The 18,207-nt window shown below is 35.4% G+C and overlaps 2 protein-coding genes across 3 annotated transcripts in view; one reads left to right on the top strand and one right to left on the bottom strand.

Moving 5' to 3' along the window:
• The window catches only part of LOC120087191 (protein DEHYDRATION-INDUCED 19 homolog 4-like), a 3,391-nt gene extending 981 nt beyond the window's left edge, over positions 1–2,410 (bottom strand). Inside the window, exons 1-4 of the mRNA XM_039044097.1 lie at positions 2,087–2,410; positions 1,834–1,976; positions 897–974; positions 491–747 (exon numbers count right to left, since the gene is read on the bottom strand). Of these exons, the coding sequence (XP_038900025.1) occupies positions 491–747; positions 897–974; positions 1,834–1,976; positions 2,087–2,165 (557 nt within the window). The 5' untranslated portion in view covers positions 2,166–2,410. The remainder of the gene's footprint in view (positions 1–490; positions 748–896; positions 975–1,833; positions 1,977–2,086) is intronic.
• A 5,064-nt stretch (positions 2,411–7,474) lies between these two features.
• Positions 7,475–17,915, top strand: LOC120084731 (syntaxin-42-like). Of its 2 annotated transcripts, none has more exons than XM_039040551.1 (8): positions 7,475–7,874; positions 14,900–15,176; positions 15,737–15,826; positions 16,156–16,233; positions 16,580–16,651; positions 16,730–16,795; positions 16,909–16,989; positions 17,644–17,915. In XM_039040551.1, the coding sequence occupies exons 1-8, from the start codon at positions 7,684–7,686 to the stop codon at positions 17,749–17,751; spliced, it is 963 nt and encodes a 320-aa protein (XP_038896479.1). In that variant the 5' UTR covers positions 7,475–7,683; the 3' UTR covers positions 17,752–17,915. The 2 variants fall into 2 exon arrangements, with proteins under 2 accessions (XP_038896479.1, XP_038896480.1); XM_039040552.1 differs by having other exon boundaries at positions 14,903–15,176.
• The last annotated feature ends 292 nt before the right edge of the window (positions 17,916–18,207 follow it).

An 18,207-nucleotide genomic window follows, 5' to 3' on the forward strand; every position in this document is an offset into this window, starting at 1 on the left:
CAACACCACCTTGCATATTTTCCTCACACATGTTACCACCCCCTCTCTTCGCATGCTTACATACATACACACTAGTAATTCAGGGCTATCATGGATGGACTTCAACTCCTACATTATTAATGGATTTTAGTAATACTATATTTTAGTGATGCAAGTACCATTTCCAAGGCCTCATCTTCCACCCATAGTAGAAAAGATATGAGCTATGTACCACCAATGAATTGATATTAAGAGAAGTTTATAACATCTGTAAACATATTGTCACGCTCACAACGGTAACTCAAGTTTAACTAAAGCTCATAGGAACAAGCAAAACGTATCTGATGTCTACAACAACAATTTTAAACAACCAACCAGAATGCATACCTAAGCAGCAAAAATCATAATTCTGGTCAAACAGATGATGTAAGAAGTGCATGATTTTCAAGTCAGATTAAAAAACATCATATATTTATATAACGAGACATTTAGAAGTATATTTGTGTTTTACCCTTCAGACAATGTATTATCCGCATCTTTTTCCTCCAATTTTTCTTTACTTGAAGGTTCGGCCGGAACAGTTTTAGACTCATTGCTGACAGGTGCATTGCATAAAAATGACAACAATGGATCAGGTGCCATCTTGGAGGTTGAATGCAGTGAAGAGAACCCCGAAAGAATTCTTATATGATCATCTTCTAACTCTTTTCTCTCAAAAGAAAGACTTTGAGGAAAATCGTCTTTGTGGAATTTCAATCTTTGTTGACTGTAACCTCAAGTTAAGGAATTCAATTCATAGATTCCGGTATGCCATGGATATAAACAAGAAACTGAACAAAATACTCCAGAAAAAAAGCTGAGAGCTTTAAAAAATTGCAGAAACTTAACAATATCTAAACAATGAAAGAAAAGGATATATTAAATACATCTCCATGCTGCATCGTTATATGTCCAACCATATTCTCTCCCACGTTTGTAGAACAAATAGGGCATATCTGAAAAGAAACGAAAACCAATTTTGTGAAAAAGCACAAAAAAGACAAACTAATTTCAAGCAGAAACCAATAAACAAGCTTTACTTACAAAAGAGGATATAAACTACTGCCCAAAAACAGTTTCTAAACTTCTGTCATTGATACTAACATAATAACCAATAACCATAGACAAACATTCTTGACTAGAAGCACGACAAGTACTGAAGTACAATATCCAACCAAGTATATCTCGGAATTGAAAAATATAAGCAAAATATCACCAAGGTATCCAAGCTAAAGGCAACCATAGTAATATAATGTTCCAGGTCAAACCCAATAGAATAATCCATTAAGCAACAGTGCAGTACCAACATCTCATTTACTTGAAAGATGATAGATTCTATAAACAGTGAATAAGAGGATAGATCAGAAAGAAACTTCTGATTCATGAAACAAGTTTCCAACAAAAGCTTAGAATGAAAAGACTTGCATAAACATTAACAGCCGACAAGCTTATGCCTTGAACTTGTAGTTCATAGTTACTCAAGATAGTTACTCAAGGAAGAAAATCAAGCATTCTGCAAGAAATGACTGCAGTCTATAGCCATCAATGATATGTTAGAAATATAACTGCCACCAAATATCGAGTGTTATCCCAATTTTCTACTGCTTTAGGTGCTATTATCAAGTAAGGTTACTTCACTTAACGACGCTAGACAGATAAGACTCTCAAAACTTTGCCTCAACCATTAAGTAAGCCAAGAGAAAATATCATATATCAAGGAAAATATTCTCCTACTGAAACTAGGGGAACCGAATAAAGGAATTTCAAACTTAAAAACGCTTGCTTCCAAAGTTAGAAATTAGCGTTTTTTCTTACCCCAAAGTTGGCTTCTACGGGATGCTCGTCATCAATATGGCAGCATAGCTCAACCAAATCAAATTCCTCTGGACAAAACGGGCAAGGATATTCCGAATTCAAATCATCATCCCCATCCACCTCCTCGTAATCAAAATAAAAATCTAGAAAAAACCAAACAGTAATCATTTTAAACAAAAACCCACAAAGCAAAACCCCAAATAAAAACCTAAACAACAAATCATCGGTAAATTAAGATCGAGACATGACTCACGCGACTGGGATTTAGAGCTCCTTGAAGCAGAAGCAGAAGCAGAATCAGAGAGACCATAACTATAAGCTTCACTATCCATTCTCAGATTAAACAAAAAAGAAAACCCCAACACGAATTCGATTCAGGGAGCTGAATCCGTTCGAAACTTAGATGAATTCTTCAACACGACTTCGCCAAGACCTCTTAATCAGCACTGCGTTGGTGGGTTTGGAAAAATGAAGAACAAATTAACTATGATTGAAGAATTTATAAGGTCAATGAGAGATTGGGTTCGTGATCCTTAGCGAACACGATTTCTGACTCTAACACGACCAAAGAAAAAAGAACTCCCGCGTTTTATCATTAAAAACTATTCTCAATCTCTCAACAACCAGGGACCGACGATTTTGGATTAGGACTTTTATTACTCTTTTGCCCTCGGCGTTTCTAAATATTACTGGAAATTTCCCTAAAAGTATTTTGTTGGGAGAAAAGGTAGTAGGGTTATTATTGTCTTTTTCATTCCTTTGCCGTCTTAAAACTTTTTTGTAATGACATTTTTTTTCTCTCTCAATAAATGATGTCCCAGATGATAGTGTCGTGAGTGGAATTGAATCTCTAACTTGTATACATATTTAATTTGAGATAATCTATAATATAGATTAAAATTCTTTAAAAAAAAGATATGTTTTAAAAATAAAATAAATATTTAAAAGTTATCTTTACAACTTGTTTGTTTTAAGGTATTTACGAGTCTATCTATTTAAAAAATATTGATTTTATGACTTGTTAACTCCCTACATTGTAAAAGAAGGTGAAGTTCAATAAATTTCCAACATCACACATCTGAATAAATAATTTCACTCTTGCTAATTTTTTTAATCTCTTTTTAGTAAAATGTTTAATAGTATTTGTGGTGAAATCTTCAAAATTTCAGAATAATTTTAAGTCTAAATTTATCAACATTCTAGTTCCTTTTATTTTAGCATATAAAAACTTTTAGAATGACTTTTTTAGTCTATAAAAAAGATGAGATATGGATGGTTATTTTATCATGAATCACTTGATATTTAAATAGTGGGAGTTTATTTTGGAAAAAAGTTTTAAATATGGTGATTTTAAGGGTGTTTTTATATTAACTTTTCAACTATATAATTTTAAAAATAAATCATTTTGAAAAAAAATGGTTAGACAACCACTAAAAATGGTTTAAAAAAATATTTTCAAACTTTATTTTAAATAATTTTTATCAAAAGAGTTTAAATAAAAATGTTTCTTTTGAAAAACCCTTTTTTCTCTAATCAAATCATTAGTTATTTGTTAGTACAATAGAATGAAAATTTTGAATTAAATCTTCTAATCACTAGCACATTTTATATGTCAATTGAATTATCCTCGTTTTGTCATAAATATTTTGATCTACCATCATATAAAATGAACTAAATCAAATTATATTACATAAAAAGGTTGTTTTCAAATATAGGAAAATAAACCAAAATACTTATAAATCTAGCAAAATTTTATTATCTATCGACGATAGATTATCTGTGTCTATCATGACACGTATAGATACAAATACTAGTCTATCGCTGTCTATCACGGTTTATCACAGATAGATTGTGGTATTTTGTTATTATTTATAAATATTTTTAACAGTTTTGTCATAAAATATTTTTTCTACATAGAACATCCCACACATGGGAAAAGTAGGGGATGTACTCCGAGGCTCACAGGAGTTGATAAAATATATATTTTATTTTTTAGTAGTGGGGTCCACCAAACTCCTTAGGCTAAATAAGAACTAGAGTTTATAAACTCCTACTTCCAATTCTTTGGCCCAAACACAGCCTATAATTTTTTTTTTAAAGAAAAATTGGTGAAAACGGGCAAAATTTGAGAGGTCCTTCGGATTTATGTCAAAAACTGAAAATAATAAGAATTTTAACAAAACGTGTGCCGCTCATTTGACATCCACTTTTATAATACCGTATTTACCCCTAGTATGGTCGGCTAGCAACATTATTGAATACAATATAATTGTTATAGTATGTATCAATTTTGAATAGAAATACAATGTAAATGGGAAGCATGAGATTTCAACCAAACGGATTCAAGAGAAAAATGTGACACATTTTTTTGACCAATTTGAATCTCGAATTGGCAGTTTAATATTTGATTTGATTTGATATAACCATTTTTCGAATTTATTCAAAATGAATCAATCTTTAACTTGTATATCTCCATTTTGGTTTTTATTTATACTAGATCTTCAAATTTTAGATTATCTTATTAATTTTTTATTATTTTAAATTTGTATTAGTATATTTGATTCCGACTAAGATTTTATTAATTATTTTATACTTATCATCATCAAACAAACGATATATTATATTCAAATTTTTTCATTTTTCATTTTTTATCACGTTTGATTACTTATCATCTTATTATATTATTGTATCATTTTATATTTTTTGATATACACTTCATTTTATCATTATCTAAAAAAAGTAATCTTTTTTTTTCCAAACAAGTAAGTAGTCATTTTAATCTTTTTCTATTTTTGTTATGGCTCTACTACGAGTAAGGATTATTTTCAACGTTAAATGGGATGAAAGTTCATACTATCATGATTATTGTATTGTTAAGACTTCTATTCCATCCAATTCATCCTTCCAACAATTTGTTGATTATATGCAAGGTAAGCTTTTTCTATCTTCTAATTTCTCTTTATTTTATTTGATATTGTACGGTTCCAACAAATCGAATCTTATTCAAATTGTTGAAGATAAAGATGTTTTGTGGTTGATGTTGGTTTTATCAAACTTCCCCATAAGGATGTATGTGTAGTTGTTGGCACATGAGTTAGTAGGAATAGACGACTCCATCCAACAGTCTAATCGTAATATTGAAATAATTGATTTCCAAGCTTTTGAAAATACAATGTATAGTGAGTTACTTCGTCTTCATCTTCACTGTTGATAATTATTGGGACTTGGGTCTTTGTTTACTTTTTTTTTTCTCCCACTAATTATTCCAGTAGCCATCAATCTTTCATTGACTCTAGTTAAAAAACGAAGATAAATAACTAATGTTTTGTTTCTTTTTTAAAATGCTAAAAAATATTATTTTAAAACAATTTGGTAAATCTTTAATCATTTATGAAAAATAAACAACTCTATATATTATATCCAAATATTTATGTTAAGCCCTTATTTCTTATCTTTAATCGTGTAAACAATGTAACAGATTAAAGTGCACGGATTGGTCTCCCTATTTGTGAAAAATTATGTGGTACTGTTGTGAAAAACCTATGGTATTGTCGATTTTTCTTCTCCCACAATAAAGATTCATTGGACCTATCCTTTTGCTCACAAAAGAATCAGTTTCTGGTTTCCTTGCAATGGGATCAATTTTGATTTTCCTGAACAGATAAACAAGGACTAGAGAAGAGTGAACATTAGAAGGTGAAAGCTTCGTCCATGATTTATAGTCACTTACCTTGTGGCAATGGAAGCGATTCTCTATTCTATTTGTTAGTGTTGATGCGAATGGACAGAGAGATTTTGTGGTGTGTTCTTGAGTAGAGAGGTTTTTTGGTTGGTCGCCCAAACAAAAAGTGATTTCGTTTTTCACACTTTTGGTGTGTCTTGATTTCCGCCAAGGCAAGTAAAAATTTCCTAATTTATTTTGTTGTGAGATTAGAGTTCTTTGTATGTTTGGGATATTTTTTGTATTTTGAGTGCAAGCCTTGGTTTGTATAGCAATCATATCAGGTTAATCATATCAGGTTGGTGTAGATTTGAGGTTTGGTAGCCTGTATTGTTTACCATCATAATTATGTTTAGTTATAGTGTATTTGTTGTTTTTGAACGGTTTAGAAACTCTCTAGCTTCAATTTGTGAATGTTGGGTCTTTTATTTACGTAAAAGTAGTTTTAACAATTTTGCATTACTATTTTTCATTATTCAATTCGATTTTTTCATTTTCACAATTTTAAAAATATCTTGCTCTTTTTTCAAATGAAACCTTAAATTTTGTCATTTATCTGGTCAATCCAAATTTTAGTTTGCAACTAGAAAATTTTTGACTCAAAAATTGGTTATTTTGGTTTCTACAATTAACTTTCAATATAGCATTGTATTTTCAACTTTTGTCCATTTTAATTTTCACAATTTTGAAATGTCCATTTTAATCCATACCCTATAAATAGGGTATTCACTTTTTTTTTTTTCATTTTTTTTTTTGTATATTTTTTGGATCATATTCAAGCACAACAATATGCCGAATAAATTTATCGGAGATGTAACCTTAACTTTTTATTGCGATTTATTTATTTATTTATATTATTATTTTTATATGAACTAAAATGAACATCTTAAAAATACACCAACTAAGCTAAACAAAAGGTTCAGATATCAAAATGACATTTTAAAATTATTTGGACCAAAATAGAAAAAAGGACTAAATATAAGTTTAGTTATTAAATTTTCAGATTTATGTCTATTTAATCAATGAATATTTCTATTGGTTTCTAAACTTTGAAAGTATCAAATATTGAACTTCTGATTTTGTGTCTAATAGATAATTGAATTTTTAAAAATGTCTAATAAATTTTGAACTTTCAATTTTAAGATTATGAAATTCTCAAACTTATAAGTTGCCTAATATATGTTGCTGCCAAATTTCGACGAGGCCTCTATGTGACAATGACGGTAAGTTTGTAATTAAGGGTAAATTTGTAATTAAGAAAAGATGTAGCAAGAAGGAAATTTTAGTGTGAAAATGGACTTACTTCACCTAATGAGTCATCCTCCCATTTATAGAATTCTCTTGACATAACCTTTTTCTTTAGGATTTTCGAGTCATCCTTTTAGCCCTAAAACCTTCTCTTTGGGCCTAACTCCTTGGGCAGCCCCCATTTGGGTGCATCTTCATTGGCTCGGCCTCGACATGGGCCTAGGGCGAGCCTTGTGATATGGGTCGCCGCCCATGTCATTTTGTTTCTCCAATCTCTATTTTGATTTGGGCTTCGTCTTTTAGCTTATCGCTCTATCATAGTTTTCATTCTTTATATTTATACCCCTAAGCCAAAATAGTCCGTAATATATATATCACAACTTGAGGATTTGATTAGATATAAAATTGATTTTATAGGTAGTTAATCATTTGCCAATTTATTTATTTATAAATTGAATATATCAAGACTATTGGATAAAAAATTGAAAAATTAGGACCGACAACAAAATTTAAAGGTTAAAGATTTATTAGATATAAAATTTAAAGTAAGACAACTCATCAAACATGTTTAAAAATTAAGGGACAAAATATTAGACATAAAGTTACGAGAGTTTAATTAAAAAAGAAAAAAAGAAAAAAAAAATCCACGACCATAAGCCCAATTACGAGAGCCCATTCAACATCCAATGAAGGCCCGCCTGAATCCTGATCTGATTACTTCCGGCGAAGGTTAACGTGTAAAACCTCCACGAAAATTCTCCGCATTCAATTATTCAATTAATTTAATTTTTACGCAGAAACTGACTCGAATTCATCGATTTTGATCATTTGAACTCTCTATTCTCTAATTTTCTTGATTCTCTCTTCGGCTGTTTTTTCCCATGGCGACAAGGAATCGAACTGCACAGTTTAGAAGGCACAGGGACGCTGTGAAGAGCGTCCGTGCGCCTTTATCTTCCTCCGCAGCTGGTTCGAGCGGGCCGGTTATTGAGATGGTGAGTTCATCTCTTCTTCGTTCAAAGCGCTCTTCTTCATATGCTCCTCTTAGCACTGAAGATCCAGGTCCTTCGAGGTATATATTCCTTTTCTCTCCTAACATTTCTCCCAAAGTTGAAATTTCCTCTGTTAAATTCTTTCCTTAGCCATGCGGAGTATCAGGATGGAAAATTGAACTTCTGCTGTGAATTAGAACTTCTTACTTATTTGCGCCAGGGAAGTTTTCTTGAATCAAATGCTTATCTGCGACATTATTTTGCTAGAATAGTTCTGGTGAAATTTTGAACAGTAGATAACCGGACATTATCAACGTATTCTTGCTTTTTTTCTCCTTCCCATACCTACTTGGGGCTCTCACTTAAAATGTTCTAACTTTGTGCCTTTAGGAATTCTTATCGACGCATGCATAAGAGATTAGAAAGGAAATACAGAATTGGGAAAATTAATGAACGGATGTTTATCTATGCTTTAGCTCTGTTCATTTATGTTTTGAAGATGCTTCAGTTTTGTCACCGAGTAGAATAAATTCTCCTTTTGTATTATACATTTCTTGCATCAAATGTATTATGTATTTTGATGAAATATAGAGAGGAAAAGAGGAAAAACAACACACAGTTACGTGGAAATCCTAGTACAGGGAGAAAAACCACGGTATAGAATTCTTTCTTATTAGTTAATCTGATACCCAAAGTACACAGAAGCATAACATATAAATAGACAATAGGAAACCATAGAGGCCTACAAAATTACATAAATGCCCTTAGGTTAATAACCCTATTTTCAACACTCCCCTCAAGTTGGGGCATAGATATCAACAAGGCCCAACTTGCTTACAATAGTCAAAACTTTGTCTTAGTAACCCCTTTGTAAGCACATCTGCAACTTGCTGATTTGAAGGAATATAAGGGATGCATATGTTTCTACTGTCCAGTCTCTCCTTAATGAAATGTCTGTCAATCTCTACGTGTTTAGTTCTATCATGTTGAACCGGGTTATTTGCAATACTGATGGCAGCTTTGTTGTCACAAAACAATTTCATCGGAAGTTCATTATCTTGTTGGAGATCAGATAACACTTTCTTCAACCATATTTCTTCACATATCCCCAGACTCATGGCCCTATACTCAGCCTCAACACTACTTCTAGCAATGACTCATTGTTTCTTACTTCTCCAGGTGACTAGATTACCCCAGACAAACGTACAATACCTAGACGTCGACTTTCTGTCAACAACAGAACCTGCCCAATCAGAATCAGTGTAGGCTTCAATAGATCATTTATCGGATTTTTTGAACATCAGTCCCTTGCCAGGGGTTCCTTTCAGGTACCGAAGGATACGTTCAACAACTGTCATATGATTCTCACAGGGAGCCTACATAAACTGACTGACAACACCTACTGCATAAGAAATATCTAGCCTTGTGTGGGACAAGTAGATCAACTTTCCGACCAATTGCTGATACCTCTCTTTATTAACAGGAACTCTATCATTTTTCTCACTGAGCTTCGCATTGTACTCTACAGGTGTGTCAACAGGTTTACACCCAGTCATGCCTGTTTCTTTTAGTAAGTCCAGAGTGTATTTTCGTTGAGAAACTGAGATACCTTCCTTTGATCGAGCCACTTCTATTTCAAGAAAGTATCTTAGCTTACCGAGGTCTTTAATTTCAAACTCTTCGGCCATCTTTGTTTTGAGCCTCATAATCTCATCATCATCTCTAGATAGAACAATATCATAAACGTAGACAATAAGAACAACTATCTTACCTGATCTCGACTTTTTTGTAAATAGAGTGTGATCAGAATGCCCCTGAACATGCCCCTGTGCTTTCACAAATGTTGTAAATCTGTCAAACTAGGCCCTTGGAGATTGTTTCAACCCATATAGCGACTTTCTTAGTCTGCACACCCTGTTTTTGAACTGACTCTCGAATCCAGAGGAGGACTCATATAAACTTCCTCTTCAAACTCCCCATTCAGAAACGTATTTTTAACATCAAATTGGTGTAGGGGCCAATCCTTATTTACGGCAACCGACAAGAGCACTCGGATAATGTTTAGTTTTGACCACGGGAGAAAAGGTTTCAGAGTAGTCCACTCCATAGGTCTGAGTAAAGCCTCTTGTAACAAGCCTAGCCTTGTACCGATCGATCGTCCCATCTGACTTGTATTTTATAGTAAACACCCATTTGCATCCAACTGTCTTGTGCCCTTCAGGTAGAACCACCTGTTCCCAAGTTCCATTCTTCTCGAGAGCTCTCATTTCTTCCATAACAGCAGACTGCCATTTTGGTTTGTCCATCGCAACACTTATGTTATTTGGAACCATCAAAGTGTCCAGACCGGTAGTGAAAGCTTTGAACTCAGGTGCCAGATTGCTATACGTCATGTAACTGTGCATAGGATATTTAGGACATGAACGAGTGCCTTTCCTTAAAGCAATAGGAAGATCGAGCGAGGCATCACGATCCTTCAACTCTCCAGGCTTTTCACCATGATCGGTTATCTGTGTATCAAGAATTTCAGTAGTATCCTCCACATCATCATTAACCGGTATAATTTCATTCTCAGCTGTCTCCTCTTCTGCCATACTTTCAATATTACCACTTCCTTCGCCCTTATTCTGCCTGCAATTGTCAGTCTCCGTACACACATCAACATCATTAGTTTTAGGAATACACGTGCCTGGATCTGATGGCGGGTCTAACTCATGTATTGGAGCCGGCGGTTCTGGTTCGACAGGTGACATTACTACCTTCCTAAGATTCTTCCTATAGTAAGTTATCCAAAGAACTTGATTGGTAGGAAGGACCGAGTCGTCATGCTCAGAACTGGGACTAGATGAAATATGAATAGGAGCTGACTCTAAGGGAATAGCATAAGAGGACCAATTAGTCTCTCCACTCATGTTCTCCCCCTGAAGATGACTAACAGGGAAGAACGACTGATCCTTGAGGAAGGTGACATCCATGGAGACACAGTATTTACGAGATGACTGATGATAACACTTATACCCACGTTGGTGAAGTGGATACCCAACAAAGACACACTTCTGAGCACGAGGAGTAAATTTTGTGCGGTTTGGACCATGGGAATGAACAAAGGCAATGCAACCAAAGACCCGAAGGGGGACATTGGAGATTAACCGAGTGGTTGGGAAGGATTCTTTAAACAGATCCAAGGGAGTATGAAGGTTAAGGACACGAGAGGGCATCCGATTAATAAGATGGGCAACAGTAAGAATGGATCCCCATAGATATGACGGAAGAGTGGCAGATAACATAAGTGATCGGGCTACTTCCACCAGATGACAATTTTTCTGCTCGGCTACTCCCTTCTGTTGCGGAGTATAAGCACATGAGCTCTGGTGGACAATACCCTTAGAGACAAGAAAATCCCTGAAGGAGGTGTTGAAGAACTCTCGCCCATTATCACTCCGTAAAATTCCAATCTTCGCATTGAACTGAGTCTCGACAGTTGTATAAAATTGTTGGAAGATGGATGACACCTCAGATTTGTCAGTGAGGAGGAAGACCCAAGTAAGGCGAGTGTGGTTGTCTATAAACGTGACGAACCAACGTTTACCAGTAGAAGTGATAATTGGTGAAGGGCCCCAAACATCACTATGAACAAGAGTAAAAGGACTCGAGGATTTATAAGGCTGAGATCGAAAAGGAACATGATTTTGTTTGGCACGAATACACACATCGCAATTTAAAGAGGAAGTATTAACATTGCGAAATAAATGCGGAAACAAATACTTCATATATTGAAAATTTGGATGTCTTAAACGGAAATGCCACAACATAAAGTCATTTTCAGAAGTAGAAAAATTTAATGACATAAAACCAGTTCTATGATCATCTCTAGAGGAAGCATCTTTAGAAAGGAAATAGAGTTACCTATCGTGTCGAGCAGTGCCAATCGTCATCCCGATTTCAGATCTTGAAACAAAATGGAGTCAGGTGAGAAAATCGGCTTACACTTCAGATCCCTTGTAATTTTACTAACAGATAACAAATTATAAGAGATTTTAGGCACATGCAAAGTATCACACAAAACTAAACCGTCAAACGGAGAGATATGACCTTTCCCTGCAACAGGGGCAAAGGACTCGTCTGCAATTCGAATACGCTCATTTCCCGCACTCGGGTTGTAAGAAATAAACAGATCTGAAGTGTTGGTAGGATGATATGTGGCCCCTGAGTCCACAATCTAAGGTTTTTTTACCATTGATTTGATACTAACAAGCCCAAATGAAGGAAAATTACCTGATTGTGCAATAACACTCACCCCAACCATACTCAAACTGTTCTTACTGTCAATTGAAGACTGCTTCTGAGTATGTTCATCTGCTGAGTCACTCACTAGGGCACGACCAGTGTTTGATTTGTCATGAGACTGTCATCGTCTGCTGTTTGGGGGTCTCCCGTGAAATTTCCAACACTGGTCCTTTGTGTGCCAGGGCTTCTTACAGTGCTCACACACAGGAGGGAGTTTTTTATCGCCATCAGCACTGGGTGACTTTGCAATGAAAGCAGTTGCATTAGTTGTAGTAATAGGGTTATTCATGGCGCATGACCAATCCTCTTCCAATCGTATTTCGGAGCAAACTTCTCTAAGAGAGGGTATAGGACGTTGGCCCAATATTCGACTACGGACAACATCGAACTTAGGATTTAACCCTGCCAAGAAAACATACACACGGTCTGCTTCTTCAAGTTTCAAGTATTGGGCCCCGTCTTGCGTGCAGTTCCAGACAATCTTTCGACACAGGTCCATCTCTTGCCAAAGCATTGATAATTTGTTAAAATAGGATGTAACATCCATGGACCCTTGTTTGCATTCATGGACCTGCTTGTGAAGTGTATATAGTCGAGAACATTCGGTCTCTTTGAGTATAAATCCCGTGCAGCCTCCCAGATATCCTTGGTGGTTGCAGTATACAATAATGGTTTGTCTATTTGTGGTTCCATAATATTAACGAGGATAGAACGTAACAGCGAATCTTCCCCTTTCCAGATCCGTTCTTGAGGGTTGCCTGGGACCAACTTTGGAATCTCCCCCGTCAAGTACCCAAATTTGTGACGTCTTTCCAAGGCCATTCCGATCGATTGAGACCAGGAGAAATAATTTTGGCCATTTAATTTTTTTCTTACAAAAAATCCTGTAGAGTTGCCTATCGAGCCAGATAAATAAGAAGCATTTGGCAAAATAGAGAACGAATTTACCGAATTCTCCGAGTAGACTGGTTGAACTGGTTGGGGATTTGCGTCGAGAATCGTATCCAAGTCTAAAAATTTTTTTGTTGGAGATAAGCCAACCGTTATCGAACGTCATCAGGGCATTGGGTCGAGCAACGAGGGGCTGAAAAAGAAGCAGCCACCGACGGCTAGACAGATGTTGCCGGTGGCTGCAAGTGGTCCTCGTATCTGCCCGGTGCATAAGGTGGCATCAGCTGGTTCGAGCGGCTGAATGGCTCGATTGGCACCTGGTTTGACCGACTGGAAGGCTCAAACGAAGTACTTGACGCAGACGACAACACCCTACTGCTATGGCGATCGATCAGACCTGGCGTGGAGGATTCGAACGGCGCGAGCGGCGTGGACAGCAGCAACCCATTACTGGACTCGATCGGCTTCGTCTCCGTTCGACCATCGAAGGCAGCACCTCTCTGGTATTGATCTCCGATCGTGGCTTCTGTCTGGTGCAGAGACTCCCATCGACTACGGCTCTCCATTGACGGCTGGCCTCGACTCTCCATTGACTGCAACTGGACGGCTGAAATCAGCTCCGGAAGTGCTGCTTGAAAGCATTCCTTTATAGCCGCTTGAATGGCTGTCTTCATGTCAACACTTGACGTTCCATCGGCTGAAGAAGACTGTGGTTGGTTCTCTTCCATGACGGCTAGGGTTTCGTCGCCAGCTCTGATACCATGATGAAATATAGAAGAGGAAAAGAGGGAAAACAACACAGTCCTGTGGAAACCTAGTACAGGGAGAAAAACCACGGTATAGAATTCTTTCTTATTAGTTAATCTGATACCCAGAGTATACAGGAGCATAATATATAAATAGACAGTAGGAAACCCTAGGGGCCTACAAAATTACATAAATACCCCTAGGTTAATAACCCTATTTTCAACATATTCTACATTTTTGGAAGTTATTTTTCTGAATCCACAATCAGTTTTTTTTGTGTTCCGCATTCGAGTCTACAGATATAGATACGAGACACGAATAGGACAAGGCGACACGCCCTTTTTAAAAAATCTAGGGCACAATACGATAAGGACACTTTATTAAAAGTAAATGGGTTGATACATTTATATGCTTAGAAAATTAGTTTGATGTATTTTACATTCAAAATTTATTATTATTGTCATATATCTTTTTAGTCTACTCAATAAGTGTTCTATGCACGTGTAACACCTTTGTTCCATCAACAAGTGTCGGATACGTGTCCGACACTTCTGACACGCCAGCCAAATCAAAGTGTCTGTGCTTCTTAGATATGAGTACACCATTTATTTCTGGTATCTCAACAACTAGTTTTAGTTTTAGGAAAGTATCATGTCCTCCAATTATTATTATTATAAAGATAATTGGAATTGGACTTGAAGATTTGTAATTCTTCAAGCTGTTTGACATAATCAGACCTCAGCAGGAAATTTCTTAGTGCTTTGTTCTCTGCTTTAGGATGAGTTGCAAATGAGAAGTATAGGTCTCTTATGACGTTTCATTAATGGACTCTGAATTTGGGAAGGAAACGCCTCAGCAGGAATTTCTTGTGCCTTTTTCTTCGCTTTAGGATGAGGTGCAAATGACAATATAGGTGTCTTCTCGATGTTTCATTAAGGGACTGGGAATTTGGGAAGGAAGGAAACGCTCGCTGAGAAAATGGTGTCAGAGAGTTGAGGTTAATGAATTTACCAAAATTGCAGGATACATTCCAACTGGTTGAGAACTACCGGGAATTTCAGTTTTCAACTTAGAATGAATCTGCTTAGAATCCGAAGTTTTCTGTCTGAGTATGTGACATATGTTTAGCAAAATATTAACTCCTACCCTCCTGACTGTTAATATTGTATCTATGGTGCAGCAGTGACGCATTTATGGTGGGTCTACCTCCAGCTTGGGTGGATGATTCTGAAGAAATAACTGTTAATATACAGAAGATTCGTAGGAAGATGGCAGAGTTAGTCAAAGCTCATTCTAAAGCTTTAATGCCTTCTTTTGCTGATGGAAAAGAAGATGAGCATACAATTGAGGCACTTACGCTAGAGATTACCAATCTTTTGAAAACCTCTGAGAAGAGGTTGAAGAAAATTTCTAGTACTGGGTCCTCAGAGGATATTAACATAAGAAAAAATGTCCAGGTATGCTTGAACCTCACTAAATTTTGTGCTTATGGTAACCATTTCGTTTTTAGTTTTTGATTTTTGAAAATTAAGCCTATTTCTTCCTCATTTATTACAATGATTTAATCTTTCTTAAGTACAATGGTTGAATTCTTAGCCAAATTCTAGAAACAAAAACAACATTTTAAAAGCTACATTTTTTAGTTTTAAAAATTTGGCTTGATTTTTTAAACTATTGGTAAAAATAGAAAACAAAGGACTAAATTTAGAAATGAGGTAGTGTCTATAAGTTTAATTTTCAAAAACAAAAATAAAAAACAAAATGGTTATGGAGGCTAAATAATTCGATTTTGGAGCTGAGTTATTGTTCATCTTTTGGTATAGTTTGTTTATGTCATTACATTTTTCTAGCTATTGTTCATAGTCTTTGTTGTTGGACCCTTTTTGTGCTGCGGGGAAACTAATGTATAAAGTTCCAACAAACCTTTCACCTCCCTCAAGTGCTTCTGGATTCTGTTGTTCGAGCTCTTTTGACAGTTTGTTCCTTTTTGTGATGATTTGACTCCTTTTCTTAACAGCGTTCTCTTGCTACAGAGCTTCAGAATCTTTCAATGGACCTTCGTAGAAGACAGTCAATGTATCTGAAACGTCTGCAGCAGCAAAAGGAGGTTAGTTCCTTGTGTTCACAATGGATGTTTAAAAGTTTTGACTTGGAAGTTGGCATATTTAAAATGAGTTTCATCCTTTTGTTCCCACTCCACAGTTTTCTTATACTTCACATTCGTCTATTGAAAATGGGTTACATATGGGAATAAGAAACTGCTTTACCATTTTGAGAATTCTCTCCCCATTACATTTGTTCTGTTCGTCTGTCGTTTAGGGTTCTATTCTTGGTAAAATCTGTAATTTGGTGAATAGTAAGTAATTTTTCTGGAGCCATGTCAATTGAAACACTGTTCTTTTTAGTAAGTGACGCTTAATTACTTTTGTATTGCAGGGACAAGATGGAATTGATTTGGAGATAAATCTAAATGGAAACAGAACTGTCCAGGAGGATGATGGATATGATGAATTTGTATGTGCTCATATCTTTGGCTACTTAGGCATATTAAGACCGAAATTTTCTCCTGCAAGGGATATTCGAAAACTCAAAGCACAAAATAACATGTTGTTTTAACTCCAATGTTTTTATGATTGCCAAATCTTTTTGGGTGTTCCATGTGATAAGTGGATGGTGCTTCAGTCTCCCCCTATTTTATAACGGTTGATTTCGTTATTCACATGCCTGGGCTGAATGTCTTATTGTTTTGTATGCTTGGATAGCAAACTTTCGACTGATAATTCTTTTGGATGTGGTTTTATGGTACAATATATCATTATCTATCACTTCTCTTTGATTGGTTCTGTTGTGTGGGAATTAGGGAACCAATGAAAACCAAACGATGACATTAGATGGGCAGCACATTCAGGGAAGGGAGAAAGAGATTAAACAGGTTATGGAAGGTTCTTGAAAATCCTAATCGCGAGACTAACTATTCACAATGTGATAAATGTATCCTTTTACCGTGTAGGTTGTGAAATCGGTAAATGAGCTCGCCCAAATTATGAAGGATCTCTCAACCCTTGTTATAGACCAGGTTAAAACCCATACTCTTTTAACGTGTATTAAGCGTTTTTTTCCCTTTTTTTTTTTAACATGATCATCAATCAGGGTTTACAATCCACTAATGAACGATGTTGATTCTATCAGGGTACCATTGTCGATAGAATTGACCACAATATTCAGAATGTTGCTGCTTCAGTTGAAGAGGGCTTTAAGCAGCTACAGAAGGTCTCTCTCTTTCAAAGAAAACTTTCATTTGTGAGCGAAAAACTGAGATATCATATAGTTCCGTTTGATAACCATTTGGTTTTTAAAAATTATGTTTGTCTTCTCACAATGGTTTTCATATTTTGTAAAGAAATATCAAAACTTGTAACTAAATTCAAATTTCAATAACACTCTGAAAAAAAAAAAAAAAAAACAGGGGCACCTCTTTGAACCATAACCATCTTTCGGCTGACCTAGCATCCTTCGTCCCTTGGGATCAACCAAGATGTAGTGGAGGAATATTCACCTGTTGTCTATCGACTACTTCTTTTGGCCTGATCTTAGGTCCCGACTCACCCTCCATGAACAATCCTTGTGGAGGAATCCTCAATTTTCGAGACATTGGATTCTCACCAATGTTTACATCACTCAAACTGACATCCTCACTTCCACTTCAAGTTTTTGAAAACTATACATTTTCATTTTGAAAACATTCTTAAAAAGTAGATAACAAAACAAAGATCCCGTTAGTTAGGAGTAGTGTATATAAGCTTAATTTTAAAAAACCAAATGATTATCAAATGGGATGAGCTTAAAAATTTCATTATTGGTGATTTAATGATGATTCTGGGGAAAGTATGAGACCTGATGGGTTGGATGTTTTGGCATCTGCAGGCAGAGAAGAGTCAGAAGAATGGAGGAATGGTAAAATGTGCAACAGTGCTGGTTATTATGTGTTTCGTAATGCTGGTTCTGTTGATACTGAAGGAGATCATTATGTAACTAATGTTTTACCTTTTGGCTTATCGCTGCTTAACATTTTGAGAACTGTAGGCAGCCAATCAGCAGATGCCTTTCCTGTTGTGTATTATTCTCAAAGTTTTGGAATGTGGCATTGTAGAAATCATTTGCTTTGAAATATCTCATTACCTTGTTCGTTTCCACAACTATGAAAAGCAAAGTTTTACTCAAAAATAAAAATTTCAGTTTTGTCATTAATTAGTAAAACAAATGTGTACAGAAAAACTGGATAATGTGTTTGTATACGGAGAGGAAAAAGTTAGTATAAAATGGGAAGTCAGGAACGTGACATATCATTCATTTAAAGATGCTTTTGATATCTAAACTTTCACAAAAATGACAATTTAATTCATAAACTTTAGTTAGTAATTCATAAACTTTAGTTAGTATTGATTAAGTTCATGTATTTTCTAATTAGTAACAACTTAGTTAGCTTTT

Source organism: Benincasa hispida, chromosome 9, assembly GCF_009727055.1.
Source record: "Benincasa hispida cultivar B227 chromosome 9, ASM972705v1, whole genome shotgun sequence".
Classification (NCBI taxonomy): domain Eukaryota; kingdom Viridiplantae; phylum Streptophyta; class Magnoliopsida; order Cucurbitales; family Cucurbitaceae; genus Benincasa; species Benincasa hispida.